This window comes from Melospiza melodia, chromosome 3 (assembly GCF_035770615.1).
Source record: "Melospiza melodia melodia isolate bMelMel2 chromosome 3, bMelMel2.pri, whole genome shotgun sequence".
Lineage (NCBI taxonomy): Eukaryota > Metazoa > Chordata > Aves > Passeriformes > Passerellidae > Melospiza > Melospiza melodia.
The window spans coordinates 124,496,867-124,515,336 of NC_086196.1; the positions used below are offsets into that span (position 1 = coordinate 124,496,867).

The following is an 18,470-nucleotide window of genomic DNA, read 5'->3' on the forward strand; positions in this document are numbered from 1 at the left end:
TTCAACTCATCATATAGGATGAGGGTATCTATGTAAAAAACTTACCATGTTCACTGTCATTAAGGCTGAGAATTCCAATTTGTGTTTTGTGGAACGTATGTTGTCTTATATATTTAAAAATATGAGAACAAATTAACCACCCTCTTTATAAGGATTATTCAAAAAGAAAAAAAAAGCTAATATTTTTTAAAATAATCACTTCAGAAAGCATCAGAGTTTTTTCCCATCTTCCAGTAATGATTATTTCCTTTATCAGTATCTATTGTTCTTTCATTGTTTACAATAACATCACAAATCACATTTTTTTTCTGACAAGTCTCTTTTTGTTTCTGCAGATCAACTTTGGATCAGTCTTCCTTGGAAAGGTTCCTGTTCATGAGGAGGTTCATCGATGTGCTGGGCAGATATATGGCTATAAAGGATGCATTAGGGATTTTCAAGTCAACCACAAAGAGTTTTTCATCATAGATGAGGCTCTTGAAGGAAGGAATGTTGAGAACTGCAATGTTCCAATATGTGATTATCATCCATGTCACAATGGGGGGACCTGCACTAGGTAAGAGGCATTTATTTATCCATTTTATCATTCATTCTTGATGAAAAATTACTATCATTTTCTCTGTAATAAAATAATCACCAATCTTTTGTCCTGATAATTTAAAATAGAAAGTGTGGTATCTTCATGCCAGCCAGAGAGATGTTTCACTTTATTTCCTTGCGTGAAAAGTGATATAAAATATAATGACATTGTCCACATGGATATATATTTTGTTGAAGCCAGAATTCTTTTGCAACCAACTAGATCAGTACTCCTACAAGACTAAATCTGAACCTTTCTATAGACAGTTTGGACAGAAGGCACATAAGAGGTCATTCTTTTTCCTAAGAACTCCATCTCTTACTCAGCTGTGTATCTTCACACATCTTCATGGTGTGTTCCTGAGTGCAAATGTTCATCATCATGCTATGGAAACACTAACAAGTGACTTTCTTGTTCACCTTCAGCATATGGGAAAAGATATTGTCAAAGAACCTTTGAAAGCTAAGGTGCATCATGCTGAAAGAGGAAATGGAGTCTGAGAGAGACATGAGTTAAAAGAACAGAGGATGATGGTTCAGTTGAATGATGGTTCAGTAGGAGCACAGTAACTTTTTAAGCCATAGCAACTTGATCATTATCTAAGGAACTCAGCATTTAGAAACACATTTCTGTTTAGAAATTATAGAATTTATGAAGTAGCTGCCAAATTATTAAAAAATTGTACTTAAGGGCAAATGATGAACAGAACAATTTAAAGTTCTTTTGATGTTCTGAGCCACTGTGTGTTTCTTAGATTGAGGAGATCTTGAACAAATTTTTGAGGGACTTCTCTGCCTCTTGATTGATATGAACACACAAAAAATACAAAACAGGTCTTTGATCTCTAAGTCTTGTTTGACTAGAGCACATATGAAAGCAAGGCAGTTTTATGAGAACACACAATTTGCCTACCAGTCTGATGAAACTGAGTGTGTACTTTGGAGTAATGAATCTGTTTTTTCTCTGTTGATTTTTACTGTATCTCTGCCATTCTACTGCTTGGCCTCTCAGCTGCCATTATGGAATACTGTTTCGTTTGAATTTGTGTCCTGAATAATTCATGAGGATTGGATTTATTTCCTGCCTTTCTGCTTTCCAGCTGCTGGCCTGGGCCCTTTTCAGAAATGTTTTTGTTTTGAATTAGGTCACTTCTCCTCTGCCCAGAGGCTTCATGGAAGACTGGGCATGTGCAAACCAGGGATTAGTGGCCGTTCAGTAGCACAGTTCTCATGATTTTCTACAACAGCCAACTGATTTTCAGGGATCACCTTCTCCAAACCCAAGAATTATTCAATGTTATAAGCAGGAAATGAACTGTCAGCAAGCCTGAACAGATTAATTAGATGCTTCCGACAAAACTCAAACCTTAAAAAGAAGTATACAAGAGATAGAAACATGTCCAGGTGATCTGGGCAGAGTACAGAGAAAAAATACAGCTCCACAGATATGGAGCTGGAAAGCCAAAGCCCTTCTGGAGATTAATCTGGCAGGGACGGGCAGAGCAAAACCAAAAGCTTCTACAAGGATGTCAGCAGCAAAAGGAAGACCTAGGAAAATGTAGGCTTGCTGCTGAATGGGGAAAAATCCTGGTGACAAAGGATTCAGGAAAGACTCAAGTGCCTTCTTTGCCTTAGTCTTTATGGATAACTGGGCTCCAGGAATCCTATTCCTCTCCTGTAGGAGAAAGTCTGAAGAAAGGAAGATTTATGCTTGGTGGATGATAATCAGATTAGAGAGTTTTTAAATCAACTGGACATATATCTGTGGCACCTGATGGTATTCACACATGAGAGTGATGAGGGAGCTATCCGGTGTCATAGCAAGATTTTTGCCAGGTGTTTCAATTACAATGCTTAATGGCAAAAAAAAAAAAAAAAAAAAAAGGTATATTTTTCATTGCATTTAATTCTTCAGGTGCTTGGCAACTAGTTAGTGGGTTTGCTTCTAAAAGACCATGAAGTATTACGTAGCAAATATCTCTGTCATGTTTTTTTAAGGAAGACTGGAGTCTGTCAACTCATATTGCTGAGTATAGACAGGTGTGTTTCTAAGAAACATTTTTTACAATTGTTCTGAAAATATATTTACTTGCCTTTTCTCATCATTAGAGGAAAAAATACTACTGTAGTGTTCAACCCATTAATTACAATGATTATGCAAAAGAAATTTATTGGAAAGGGAAAAGATATTCTTTGTCATTTTAGTAAAAGAAGACAGGGATTAGAATGTACCTAGTGTTCAGATGCAGAACTTCAGGGTGCAGCTGACCCCTCATTCTGGTCATTGGTTGTATCAGGTGTTCCTCTGGCATTTGTCAGGGCAAGACTTTGCACCAGGCAGGGCATCAGGACAGACCCAGCCCTTGGGCTTTGGGGATATCTCTGGGTATAGTGACAGGCTGAGGCAGGACTGGGACATCAGTCCACTGGTAGAGGATCAGGATCAAGCTCAGAAAGGGGAACAAGGGCCAGACACAGCCCTAAATCTTCTAGGCGGGGCAATGGTGACAGGAAAACAGAGCTTCAGCATGTGTAATGGTGACTTGGGAAGGCAGACAATGGAACTCCAAATGTGCCTCATTTCCTCTTTCTTACCCGCTGTTTGATACCCTGAGCATGATGCCGTGTGGTCTGGGATATCACCTGGGTCAGCTGGGGTAAACTGTGTCTCCTTCCAACTCCTTGTGCTGCCCCAGCCTCTGCACTGGTGTCATGGGGTGAGGAGCAGAAAGGCCTTGATTGTGTTATCAACCCAATGTTCGGCACAAATGTAAAATACAGCTCCCCACCAGTACAATATTAACTCTATCCCAGCCAAAGCCAGCACAATAGACCAAAAACCATTGGTTTCAAAAGTGTTTTAACATATGTTTCATCAGATGAATGTTTCAATGGAAATCTAAATTTTTAATTCTTTACATAGTCATTATGTATTAGATTTAAAACCAAAACAGTCTAACTATTTAAGTGCTCTACTCCTTTAAAAAACACTTTTCCAAGTTCCCTAGCTCTTTTACAGCACTTTATGCTAAGGTAGAATTCCAGATTAATTTCAGAGGGGAAAAAAACGGCAACTATTCCATAAATTTAAGAGTTGATGCCACATAGTTCTATGGAATTCAAACCTCATTGGATTTGGATGTGTTTGAAATGGGCATGGAAAGATTAACCTAGGAAGCTCTTAATATTCTGTGTGGCCCCCTGATCATATGAGCCAGATGTTGCAAACCAAGCTTAGTGTTAATTAAGAAGACACATCTGTGTGTGGGAAATAAACTCACAAAATTACCTCACCAATGATTTGACAATTACGTCAGCCACTACACTAGTAGCAGTTGATTAATGCATTTGTTTTAAATTTTATAAAGACTCAAAAAATATAAACATACACAAGCTTAGCTTTTATAATGTAGAATACAATCTCAAAGCTAATTGCTCCCACAAACAATCATGTTTGCAGTGTCTCAAACTATTCTCACAGTGATTATTCCTACTGTTGTTATTCCCCATGTATTGATGTAGCAGATGGGTCCATTAATGTTAATCAATTAACCAAGACTGAAAAATCAAACTCAATTAGCAATAAATTTCAATAGAGAGACACTTCTCTTCAGATTTCGACTGCCATGTACGCTGTAATCAACAAAAATATATGAGGAATTTAAATTTTCAATTTTCATCTCCTGATAATATAAGAGGTACCTTCTTAGATATGTAGGTCTCATTTGAATAGTACCTTTTTATCTATAAATACAGAAATACATATTTTAAAGCATACTTCAGAAACTGTCTGTTTTCTGCATTCTGAGAAATCATGCAATTCCTCTTTAGCCTTTAAGAACAGATCACTAAATGAAAATTTTCATCCAAACTCTTTTCTAAAGTTCATCTGATAACATTTTAAATGCCTTTTAGAAAAAAAAAAAAAAAAAAAAAAAAAACAAAGGAGAATGAATTCAGGGTTAGGTTAGCTTGTAAGAACAAGATAATTTTATGGTTGAACTTGGTTAAGTGACAGACTATCTTATGATGTAGATGCTGAGGAGACCAGATGAAGGGATTTAACAAATTTTGTGGTGTCCTTCTAGTATATATCCTGAATATTAATTAAACAGTAGAAAGGGTAATTATGAATGTGAATTTTTAGGAGAAAAAAGAAAGACCTTTAACTGTAGACCTTGGAGACACTAAAATGTTCTTTGTAAACTTTTTTACATCTCCTTTTTCATTTCAAAGGCTAGTCCTGGTGATCCTTTTCCAGCCATGTGCAAAAATTCATTTATGCTTGCTTATGCCCATAAGCCAAAACTGTGTGTTATGGTAGGATTAATCTAAAGATAGGCTTGTATGCCTTTATTAATTATTTTCTCACATTTTTAGCACAGAGATGCAGTCTGCTTCCAGCTTGAAAAATCTGGTTTGTGTGGTTTTTGACCTAAAGATAGAATTGTTACCCTAGAATATGCAGATTCCTTCAAACTAAGGACCACTGAAGCATTTCTCCAAAACTAGCAAGAGTATGGCAGGTCAAATCTTTAGAATTGCTCATGGATTTTCTTTCACTGCTTTAGTTGTAAGTGGTTTTGGGTAAGAAGGTACCAGTTAGTCATAAATAATGGAATTTATCATATATCAATAAGCTTTTTATAGATGTGTTTTGTAGACTAAGAGACTCAGGCCAACATATTAGCTAGAATATCAGTTTTTTGGGGTTTTTATCAATCTAAATCCTAGTTAATATCCATATTAAGTTCAGAATTCATAGTTTAAGTTCCATCATATTCAGGTTTTGCAAAAAGATAAACCAAAGGGATTAAAATTCATCTTTGTTGATCTTCAAATGAAGAAAAATTCCAGATGGGAGCTGTTTACCCTCACAACTTTTCAGAAATTACAACAGATGCAGTTATGCATGCTGATCTGTATGAAGAAGATAAACTACTACCTTTTAAAGGGATGATTTTTAGGCAGATCTCTCAATACCAAAGATGCTTACATTCTACAACTCCAGAAATGGATGTTGGGATGATGAAAATGGTGGTAATGATGATGATGATGATTCATGCTTACACATGCCATTATTTAGTAAGACTAGTTGGGAGACTTGATTTTTTGGGGTCCTGCTCTTTTTATGAGATTAGATATTATAGTGGGAGTTTGGTACTTAAGAGATTCACATTTGGAAATCTATTACTTTTTTCTATTACTCATTTAAAGTTTTATTTTGAAGAATAAAATAATTAATTTAAATTTATATCCAAGCTATTTTCTTTTTCTGGAAGAGAGATTGTTCATCCTTTTTGGTTTCTCATGATCTTTGGAAAAATTAATGCCATTCTTATCAAGAAAAAAAATAGTTTTGAGGAGGCTGAAAGATAATTCCATAATGATCAAAATTCCTGTTGGATGTGTGTTTGTTGCATCATATTCTCACAAGAAAATCAAATAAGCAGAAGAAAAAATTTCATTTCTAGTTTTCCTAACGCTAAGTGTTAAGAGGTAGAGAATTCATTTACCTAGGCTGATCTTTCTGGTAGAAGGAATTAATTTGGCTTAAGTCCCATGTAAAAACCCTGCACAGTGATTTTCTGGAAAAAAATCTTCATTTCTCCTACATTAGTTTTCCTTAAATAAGAACAGAATACTAAAATTTAATGCCTTCTAGCCCTTGAAGATTAGACAGTAAATTGTTCTAATCTAAAATTTTGTTAGGATATCTGTTTCAAGACTGAATTAATTGAACCAGGTGTGTCTCAGTCTTTGCATCAGAAATAGATTCCCATTTTATCGTATTTAATTTCTTGGGCATTGTATTCCTCAGATTATAGTAGCATGGAGGAAAGATTTGACAAAGAAATCAAAGCCATATTCCATTAAGCTGACAGCATTAAGTGATGATGTTTTAGATTTTAAACAAAACATCTGTAAGACCTCAGGAAAGTTTATGATGATAATGTATGGGAACACAGCAAAATATAGAATCATAAATTTTGTTGGATACACTAGTATTGAGCTGTTATTCTTTTCAAATAAGCATTTTTAAAATATGGAACTTCTTTACTAGTGATTAAAATGAGGTACTCTCTTCAGAATTTGTTTGCTTCAGAACATAATTTTATCTTAGAAATATTGTTGTAATAACAAATTCTGGCAATTGAAAAATAATCGAAACAAGCAAGTTAGAAAAAGTGATATTCAACCCATAAAGCATTCTGCTTCTAATTTAGGGGATTCTGTTAAAAATGTTTGTGGGAAAATCAATTTTTTATGTTCTCAGATCCACAGATTTAGCATCTGATTAGTGTGAAAAGTGGCACACTGAAAACAGTGCACGTAAGAAAATCAAGGATCAAAAATATATAGGGCTTCAAATTCCTGACTCTTTAGATAATGTGCAGGCTGTGCACAAAATTTTTTATATATCATGTTATATATCATCTCTATTGAATTTTACTTAAATCAGAGAAGCTGCCATTGCTTAAATGTTACTGGGGGTATTGAAATACCAGTAAATGCCATTATTATACCAGTCATCTTGGAATGTTCCTACTGAATGCCTAGAAATTCTATGTAGCATTATATCTGTGAATTACAGCAGAACCAAATCAGCATTTCTGATAGCTTTAATTCCTGAAGGGGTATCTAGTTTGCAGCTTTAAAATACAACAGAGCAGCAAAATTAATGAAATACTTTTCCAAGGCAAGTGAGATGTTTAAGTATATGTAGAAATAGTGAAAATGCTATTCATACAAATTTCTCCAATTGGAGAAGTAGCGTGCAGAATCTTAGCTAGAATTTCACTTCACTATTAATACTGACAAACAGTAGAGCTCAGACTGTTTGCTATAAGGTATATCATGTAATATATGTATGAAAACTGACTAGTGTGTCATATTCATTGAACTAATGGTTTTCCAAAATTCCACATAGATAATCCTTTCATCAAAGGTTTTTCTGAGGACCCAAGCTCAGAGAGTGGTGGTGAACAGTTACACTCATGTGTCAGCCTGTCACTAGTGAGGTTTCCCAACTCTGTGTTGGGCCCAGTCCTTTTTAATATCTTTATTGATGATCTGGATGAGGGGATGGTGTGCACCCTCAGTAAATTCACAGACAGCTTCAAGCTGGGTGGGAGAGTTGACAAACTGAGGTCAGGAAGGCTGTGCAGAACTGGACAGGCTGGATCCATGGGCCAAAGCCAATTTTGTGAGGTTCAATAACACCAAGAGTCAGGTCCAACACTTGGGTCACAACAACCCCTTGCGGAGCTCCAGGCTTGAAACAGAATGGCTGGAAAACTGCTTGGAAGAAACGCCCTGGGCATGCTGGTTGACAGCAGCTGAACATGAGCCAGGGTGGGCCGAGGTGGCCCAGAAGGCCAATGGCATCCTGGCCTGCACCAGCAATAGTGTGGCCAGCAGGCCCAGGGCAGTGATTGTCCCCCTGTACTCAGCACTGGTGAGGCCACATCTCAAATCCTGTGTGTAGTTTTGAGCCTTCCTCATGAGAAAGACACTCTGAGGTGCTGGAGTGTGTCCAGAGAAGGGCAGTGGAGGTGGAGTTCCAGCCTGGAGAAAATTAGTCTCAGTGGGGACCTTATTGCTCTGTACAACAACATGAAAGTAGGTTGTAATAAGGTGAGTGTTTCCCTCTTCTCCCAATTAATAAGTGACAGAACTAGAGGAAATTGGCCTCAGATTGCAGCAGGGGAGATTTAGGTTAGGTATTAAGGGGAAAAAATTAATCAAAAAGTTTATATATATGAACACACTGCCCAGGAAAGTGGTCAAACCACCAGATAATCTGCAGTGTCTGTAATACTTGTCAGAACATTTCTTCCTTTGCTGCTGACCTAACATGCACACCTACTCACTAGTTATAGATTTCTACACTTCAAACACTGAAAATTACAGAGAACCACTAGTGTAGTTAATGGAGGTTGAATGGGTTAGAATTTCATTGTTCTGAAACCTTGCTTGGGAGGTTATCACTGAAGGAAAACAATGAGACTTATCAGAGGTCACAGAACAGGTTTTGATTATGCTTTAGAGAAGCTTTCTTTGCCTTTGGTATCTTTTTAGCTTCTAGGAACATGCTTAGTATTCAAATAGACTTTGAGAAGTCTGGATATGAAGTATCATCTTGATATAGAAGGTTATCATGACACCAGATTTGGTTTTGTACTTTATTTTTTTCTCAGAAAGCACTTGTTTAAGTTCGCCTTTTAGAAATATAAAAAATGTTTTATTTTGTTTTTTTATTTTTTTTAATGAGAAACCATGGGTTTTGGATTTAATAAAACTAGCCAACTTTGCGATCATCTAAAAAGATAAATATACATAGTGGTACCATGATAGTCACGAAAATCTCATGCTCCACGTGTATGCATATAATGAATTTTGATTAAGTGTCTTTTAAGTAGCCAAACCTAGCTAAAAGACATCTTTTAGGAAGCAGAAAGACAGAAATAGAGGAGACATTCTGCCAAAGATCCGTAAGTGTCCAGCTGACTATTCAAAGGCAAAGGTAACTAGTACTTCAATTTTTTTCTCAGAGTCCATTGGAATAGGCCAATACCTGAGGTGCTTATACTGTCTTCCCCACAGCTGGCTCCATCCAGTTGTATCAAGTCTTGCATGTTGTGAAATAGAGACCTTTTATTTTATTATTTTTACCAGGGAAAACTTATAGAAGTTATGTATTACTCTGAAGTGAAGGGGAACATAGAAGATCAATATGTTATTTTATTCTCAAAACATCCAGAGATTACCTGGTGTCTTGATAGAAAATTAGTACATCGCTCTTCAGGAAAGACTGTCTTGGATAAAAAATATGTATGAAACAACCACTTTTGAAGACTGGTTTTCTGAAATCTATATCTTTGGAAATATAGGAAATATAGAAATATAGTAAAAGGACTCTAGAACCACAAAAATCCTTTTGTCCATTTACCAGGACCTCTCTCAAGTTACTTCACAGTAGAAGAGGCCAGAACAAGACCTGGGTCATTTGTTCCCTCCATAATTAGTGGAAATGTCTAGCATTGTTGTGGAACAATGCAAATCACTACACTACTGCTCCCTGAAAGCTGATTTCATTACCATGATGATAATATGGGATATATATTTCATATATATGATGTCATAGTCATATGAGTTTTTGGACATCCCACCCATGTCTGTACATGAAGCACAAACATGTTTACATGTAGAGTACTTTAATGAATACTTTACTTTGCTGTGTACCTGAAAGAACACATTTGTGCTAGCAGGTTTTCACACTCATGCATAGGTTGTAATACTAAATGAGATCAGGTTCTAAAAAAATCCAGTGGGAGTGGGCACCTCAGGACTGCTGCAAGGTGAAAATCTCAGATGGAAACCAGTTACTCAGAGGCAGAAGTTTTGTTTTAATAGTTATTGAAGCTGCCAGTCATAAGGGCTCCACTGGCAAGCTGGCCCAGTTCAATGGCTGGGGTGTGATGGTGAGCCTTTGCTCTGGAGAGACAGCAGACACCTTCTTTACTGACCTAGTAGTGGGTGTCTGCACTGATCAAATCAAAACTGGTGCCCTGTGACATTCTGAGTGTCTGGCCAAGTTCAACCAGCTGCTGGGAATTGAGGAGGAGCTCAGCAGCGAGGCTCACTTTGCTGGCAGGAACATTCAGGAACCCTCATGTGCACTAAGTGTGGATGAGTCACCTCTGTTCTGGTTCAGCACTCTTCATCAACTCAGACCAAGATTATCACTGATCACTTCAATGACTGTTATTTACATTGGAGTTCTCTTTCTACGTTCCCCAGCAAATTTTCTCGGGATTGCAGAGGGATGTGTAAGCCTTCGGTTTCAGAAGCTCTGGTCATGACATCACTTTTCTGTTTCCAAACAGCCTTTGAAGCTACTAATAGAATGTGAAGTTTCATTATTGAGTCACCAGGTCATGAGCTTGCTGTAATCATGAGGAATTTGTGAAGTGTGTAATAAATATCTGTGTGAAAACGCAGGTAGAAACACATGTGGATATGTATACACTCAAACAAATTATATGCTGACTATAACTGTGCAATGTGTATTGTTCCATTCTCCAAAATCATCCTGTCTTCATTGTACTTTTGGGGTTTACAGTAGATTTTTGGGGAGGGTGCTAAGGGTAATTTTTAAAATTTTGTATCTCACCCCAATTGCAAAGACAAGGACACTGAGAAAATAGGTAAAATCCCAAAAAGACACATGAAATGGAGTACATTAGGAATGAATTCTATCAATTAAATATAAATGAACAGCATTTGTTCAAGATGTGAGTGCTGTCCTGTAAATAAAATACTTTTTTTCTATATTTCTCAGTGACAATCTTAGCAATTAGAAACATAGAATAATTGAGATTGGTAAAGACCTCCAAAATCATCTAATCCAACCTTTGACCAATCTCCACCTTGCCAACCAGATCATAGGACTAAGTGCCATCTCCAGTTATTTCCTGAGCACTGATAGGGGTGGTGACTCTATCACTTCCCTAGGCTGCCTATTCCAGTGCTTTACCACCTTTCTATTCAGTGACGAAATTCTTCCTGACATCCAACTTGAACCTCTCCTGACATAGCTTTAGGCCATCTCCTCTGGTCCTGTCACTTGCTACCTGTGAGATGAGCCTGACCCCCACCTGACTGCAGCCTCCTCTCCTCAGGGAGTTGAAGGGAGGAATAAGGTCTCCCTGAGACTCCATTTCTCCAGGGTAGGCAACCCCAGCTACCACAGCTGCTCTTCCTATGATTTACTCTCTAGACCAATTCTTCAGCAGCTCAGCTGTCTTTCTCTGGACACACTCCAGCACCTCAATGTCCTTCTTGTACTGAGGGAGGGCCCAGCACTCAAGATGCAGCCCCACCAGTGCCAAGTACAGGGAGACAATCATTGTCCTGGTCCTGCTGGCCACACTGTTGCTGATACAGGCCAGGATGCTATTGGCCTTTTTGGCCACCTGGGCGCACTGCTAGCTCCTATTCACAGATTAAATTTAATTTATTTTTTTTTCTGGATTATTCATATCATGGGTTCTGGAAAAGATCAAGGAAAATACGCAGAAATAAGCTAGAGAATGGTATATCACCAATAACAGAGATTTTCAATCTAAACAAATTCTTCACAGCAAAGGGGTTTGAGTTACAAATGGCTAGCATTTTGAGCTCAAGTCTTAAAATAAAGCATGAAGACTACTATCTGTAGCCTGAATAATATGCATTAATTATTCTGTTTTGCAGTACAACATAATATGTTAGCATGATTGTATTTCAGTTGTCAGATATGCCCAATAATTCATTAATTTTTCCATTCTGTCAACCATTTCCAGAAATATTGCATAATATGTCTAGGTTGGAGCCTAAGCATGGTAGTTCATTAACCCAGGCTTAAGCACTTTCCTGGATACCTTCAGGGATTAATTATGGACATCATATCTTACCAAAATATTCAGAGATTGATTTAAATCCCAAAATTCGCACTAAGCTCATTTTTCATCATGTTATTTTGTGCAAGCCAGGTTTTTTTCCTTTGCATTCATTAGCATTCAGGATATTGTTACATGGATCAGAGTCACTACCTGGAAAAAAATACTAATGTAGTGGAGAGAACAAACTGTTTAGGAAAACCTAGGGTAAATTGAACTGAAAATCATTTGCAGTTAAGAACCATTAACAAATAAAATGTGTATTGTAAAGGGGATTACCTTTTTTAAACTCTTTTTACCTTTTTCTCAAGTAGATTTCATGGAGAAATTAAAGTGAAAATTTGCCAAATGATTGGAATCTCCCACTCTGCTCCTTCAGGCACACAGTCCATAAGATGGTTTTACTCCAAATTTTATGATACATTTAGAGCTCTTGATTTAATTAATTCCTTTTTCCTCTCAGGTCATGCCTAATACAATGTATTCTCCTATTATCCAAAAAATGGTATTAAAAAACAACAATAACAACAAATCCTCCCTGGTGATTAATGCCAAGCCTCTAAATTAGTCAGAAGGTCTAAATGCCCCCACTCCCTAGTTTGGAGAATGCACAGAAAGAGTTCCAAACCATTTCCTTTTCCTGATGCTTTCTCTAGGTTTCTGATTCAGGCAGTGCAATTCTTATACCCTTATCTTCCCCAGGGTGAAATTTGCCTACTTAAGATTCACTTAAACTGTGAAGCACAGCTGAAGTGGGACACAGGACACAGTAAACAGCTCGTTGCTTTGTCACTGCTTCGGGGATGATAGAGCAAGAATGCAATATATAAACATGCAGTAAGTTAAAAGTAGCCACTCATATTTAAAATCCTGCTGCAGTCTTTGAGTATCATTATTATTTCCCTGCTTTAAAGAACAATGAGGTAGACAAACTGTTTCACAGATATCTATTTAATTGTTAGGCATTAAAATTCTTGGAGTGGACAAACATTTTTAACATTGAAATGTTACTTTAGCATGTATGTTTAAACTGCAATAAAAAGACAAAGCAATCAGGAGCATATTTTGTTAGCTTTACAAGTGTTGAAACTCAGCATCCAGATTTATTAGGTGGTGTTATGCCAGCTCAAAATTCAAGACTGAATTCTAACATTGGTTTTCAGCTTCAGCAAATGCTCTCTGGGTCCTGCTGTGTTTCACTTAATAGCAAGGACGAGTGAATTCCATCTGTAGGAGAGCATGTTTTACATAGAAGCTACTGCAAGGCAAGAGTCAATACTGAGATGGAGCAGGATTCAATAACTGGACACTTTATTTATGGACAGTTGCTTGTTTGTGTTCAATCAGGTTTTTAAAGCTAGGGCGATGATTTAAGAGCAGGTGTAGAGTTATAACACTCAGTTTTAAAATGAGAGGATGTTTGTTTTGTACTTTGATTGTAAAATGCTGTGATTTAATATGAACAAGATGGCATTTGTGGTTAGGAACTAATCTTGCTAGATGCAGAATATGTAAAAAATGGTAATTGAAATGAATATATCTTTTTTGTTTTTTTAATCTGCCTACTAATTTAGTTAAACCATCAATTTTTTTTTTATGGGTAAATATTTGAGTAGTAGCAAAACCAGTTGGATATTATTATATCTTTATGATATGTATATAGGAGAAAATACATGTGTATTTTGTATACATGTATACAAAATACATGTATTTGTATACATGTATTTTGTATACATGTATACAAAGTGTATTCATAGGCAAATTGGTATACATGCTTATATATTGATGTTGTTTATCAGTATGCTTTTGCCCATATTTTTGGGTGGGCTTTCTTTAGTATGAATTGGGCAGTTCCTAATTCCTGGATGTTTAGATTGACAAGCATTTTCTGTAAGCTAGACTTGATAATATGTGTTTTTAGTAACTTGGGCAATATATATGTATTTCTCATATCCTTGACAATGATTTCATATGTGTTCTATCAAGCTACACTGCAAAGCCAGGTACACGTGCAATTAGCTTTCCTTAGACCAGAACACTGCAACCTGAGCCACAAACCCAAAAAAACAGAGCATCACAAGGCCACTCACCACAGAATGCTCCAACTTACAAAAATCAAATTGAAAACAAAATGAGAAACATTGGGTTTGTGTCAAATCTCATCTTTATGCTCTGGAGACATTTGATTATACAATTATACACTGTCCAAGGGCCTGCGTATGCAAAATAACACTTTTCTCCTGAAAAAAAAAAAAAAAAAAAAAAAAAAAAAAAAAAAACACCCAAATCTTAAGTAAATGGGTGCTTCATAAACTGCTTTTCTTTGCCAGGAAAATCCTGCAATCCTTGGATGTGCAAAATCCTTATTACCATATTTTGTTCTGCTGCCTCTTGAGTAAAACGCTGCTCCGTGTCTCTGGGCTGGTTTTAGGCTTTCACCAGGCTGTGAGAGAGAAGCGCTGTGGGCTGCTGCCACCTACAGCTCCAGTGTCACTGGCTCCCTGCCGGAGAAATGGACCCGGCACTGAAGCCCCTCTGGACACAAAGCAGTAGATCACAGACCTGAGCTGAAGGAAGACACTGCAGAGCTGGTAGTAATTGGGTTTAGCCAGCTCTTCATGACATTTAAATAAAACTGGGGGTACAGAGAAAGTAAATCCCCCAGTAGCACATTCAAGCAATTTGCTTCTCATAAAAGCATCTTCCTACTGGCAGTAGCTTGCAGAAATAAATTTCATAGAGAGGAGAAAAAAAACTCGGCTTCTGACAAACCTTGTGTCAGTTAACATTTGAAATGCTCTGAGATTTACCAGAAAGAAGGAAAGAAAAAAAAATATTATACTCTCTTGGGGTATATTTAGTCACTGTGATATGTGTGTTGCAAATATTTTAAGATGCTTAGAATGTTGTCCCCTATAACTTCCATCCCTCCTCCCCTTGCATTTATATATCTCCAGCTGTTAAAAAGAAAAACAAAAAAAATCACACTCTAGATTAAGACCTCAGGAGAGAAGGAATAATAGTGCCCAGTGGTGTGCCATTTTCTGTGACTGCTCCAACACTTATTGTTCTGAGCTTTATGGCAGTATTTTTTCAATAAGGAAAATATAGGGTTTTTTCCATCTAGACAGTATCCTGTTCTGCTTAACCTAGTAAATATTGGCATGACAAGATCTGTGTGTATGGGAAAGATGGGAAATTGTTGCTTGCTTCCATTCAAGTATATCTTCTTTTTTCGCTACTACTGTGGTATCTGAGGGTTTTTTCCCTGTGCTCTCCTGATTTCATTTCACTTTCTATGCAACAACGAAGAAGAATGCTCTGTGTGGACCAATCAGACTGCTTCACTCCCATAAAGGGAGATGCAGATAGTCCCAGTGAGATGTAGCAAATTATGTACTTTAATAGAAATGCTGTGTTCATGGAAGTATTCTTTCATAGTGAGGTGTGTAAGCACATAGGCAAGAGCCTGCACAGCACTGCTACTTTGTTTTCGTTTGCAGTGCAGAAAACAGACTCGTTAATCTTGTGTTTATAATATTGAAATTAGGCTTGAGACCTGGTTTTCATTTCTGAAAGCAGAATGGTCATAAGAATAAACTGCAGGAACACATTATGTTATTTAAAAAATAAAATCCACATATTCCATCTGTGCTTCATCCTCCAGCCTGCTTTTTGTTTGAACTAACTTATGCCTGCAATCAGCATTTCTTGAGAAAAATTATCTTCCTTTTAACAGAAATTATGCACTGATATCTGAGTCACAGAGGATGATATTCTTTCAGGCAGCATGTCCAATTATCTTTCTTGACAGAGGATGTTAAGAGCATATTCCTCTCTGTCTAAATACTCAATTAGTTAATAATTAGTAATTGTACAATTCTGTGTTTACATATAAAGGAGATTCATCTTCTGATGCAGGATTGGGATGTAACACTGCCAGCTGAAAAATGAGAAAAATGGAATTTTGTTCTGGTTTTACATCTGAGATTACACCATTTGAGAGTACTGAGATTTCCTTGCCTTATGTGGAGTCACTCTGATTTATATTACTGAAATGAAAATCTAATCAAGCACCACAGCTGCATACATTCAACAGTTTTTGTTCACACAGAATAACTTTGGATTGTATTGATCTGCATGGAGGTAAATCTGAAAAACAGTGTCTCAATTAGAACCTAGTAAAAGTTCTTAAGTCTTAAGGCATTTTTTGCATTGCCATTTTTGCATTGCCATTGATCACCCTCAGAAATCAATGAAGAACCTGCAGTCAAAATCATAGATAAAAATGTCTTGAACTTCTAAAGTGGTTTCTGTGGATAGAAGGTAAAGAGTTGGGGTAGAGTGGGATACTACCAAAACCACTGCTGTCCTGTTGATTAAAATTTTGTCCAAATTTAATTATTCCTTTCAGAGTACAGCCAGCTAGAATATAAGAGAAAGGGTGGTACAACAAGAGAAGGAAAAAAAAGGCAATAAAGTAAAAATTGACTGCTAGGTTAATTCTCTGTAGGACAGAATTTGCTGTGGTGTCACTAGCTTGCTGCTACCGCTATGCATGGTCATACCAGTGGATGTCAACTTAGTGAAACCAGGAAAAAGAGAAATCCACTTGCCTCCCACTTCTGGAACAAAGAAAAGGGCAAAACCTGTTCTACCTCTAGTGATGGCAGTCATAGTTAAATGTATGTGTTGCTGAGAAGTCTGAGAATTCATCCTTTGGAAAAAAGAAGTCTTTTCACCATGAGATGACACTGCAACCCTTACTGCAGAGTGGCTAAGGGACCCATGCAGGCCTGATGAATAACAGCAGGGATAGGCTATAAGCTGTAAATTAATATCAGGCCACTTCTGTCACATCTGTCTTTCAATATTTTAGACATTAACATGTATTTAATGCAGCTGAAGTACAATGCTTTGATGTGCTCCTTAGAGCCCACTCTTAGCTGAATACATACTAGCTCATGCTTAAGGAATCCAGCATTTTGTGCTCCAGCTTAAAATGGCTTCTGAATAAATGCAGTGCAAAGAGGACAATTGCAAATAAACATTCCCAGGCCTCTCTATTTAAGAATGAACACATAGAGGAGTACAGAATTGGCCCATTTTCCCAATCTGACTTAATAATTTAATAATGATGATTTAATCAATATTATGTCCCAGAGCCACATCAATATGTACAAGAATCCAGCACCTCAAGGATATGTTACCGAGAGGAGACTTACTTGATTCAACTATTTATAATGATAGTGTGTCAATAATCCTGATTTTTTAATGAATTATTAACATTTTTCCCTCTTCACTATCTTCCTACTTTCTAGAAGGAGTTAATTATTACAAAGCTTTCAGCTATTACAGCGATCTTTACACAGAGAGTTGATATAATGATAGCATTCCTGAAGTGTTACAACACTCTTCCTAGAAGAATTTTCCAATTAAAGCATTTAAATATAGGAAGTTAATTTCCTTCCCACTCTGCTTACTTGGGCAAAGAAATATATATTAACAAATTAAATAGTTTTGTTTGGCTCAGTTTTATCCTACAGAGGCAACAGTGAGGGTTTTTTCTTTCACTTGAGAACATTTTACCTTTTCCTACAAGCAGTCACCATAGCTACTGGCAAATAGCATTATGTTTGCCTGATTTTCTCTGGTTTGACTACAGTTCTTTTTCAAGGAAAAAAAAATAATGTGGCTTGATAGTTTTCAGAGAACAGAAATCTTATGTAATAACCAATTAGTTCTGTCTGAAAAGTCAGAGTCTCTGAAAAAGGGAGGGCTCTACTTTACAGAGAATGTCACTGTGAACCTTTGCATCTGGTTTTAGACACCTGAATGCTTCAAAGATTTTCTCCTATTAAGTGCTTTCATCTATGTTTGACTCAGTTGGAAACAAATTTGCCACAGTACAATATTAATAATTATTCAACATTTGCAATTTTTTCTGTCTCCACCTATTTTCTCAATTTAGACAAAATTTAAGTTGTCTCAGACAGTAATGCAGATTGCTTACTTTCAACAATTTTCTAGCTCCAAGTGGTGCGCAAAATTAGCTGATACTTTCATTTTGACTTATGGATTTTCCTAAATGCGTAAGTGCAACAATCTGTGCATGTTCAGAATTATGTAGCATAAGAAGCTAGATGCAGGTTATACTGGCAGTTCTTTTTCTACCTTCAAATTTTGACAGGTATTCTTCACAGAGAAAAGCTGCTTAATTGATGTGGTTTTAATTGGGATAAAAGTATTTATTGATTTATTTATGGTGTATAATTGTTGATTTATTAACAAGTGACAATTAGTGAACTAAGAATTCAGGATCAGTATCAGCAATGCGACTGATAAACCACAGTATCAGACACTGCAGAATGTTAATAAACACCTAAAAATTTCTATTAAACTTTCTGTAAATTATTTATACACACGCACACGCAGGGCGTGCACACC

General features: G+C 36.7%; 1 protein-coding gene across 1 annotated transcript in view; it reads left to right on the top strand.

Annotated features, from left to right (window-relative positions):
• Nucleotides 1-18,470, top strand: part of EYS (eyes shut homolog) — a 700,592-nt gene that overhangs the window by 599,427 nt on the left and 82,695 nt on the right. The window contains exon 41 of the mRNA XM_063152992.1: nucleotides 336-556. Within this exon, the coding sequence (XP_063009062.1) occupies nucleotides 336-556 (221 nt within the window). The remainder of the gene's footprint in view (nucleotides 1-335; nucleotides 557-18,470) is intronic.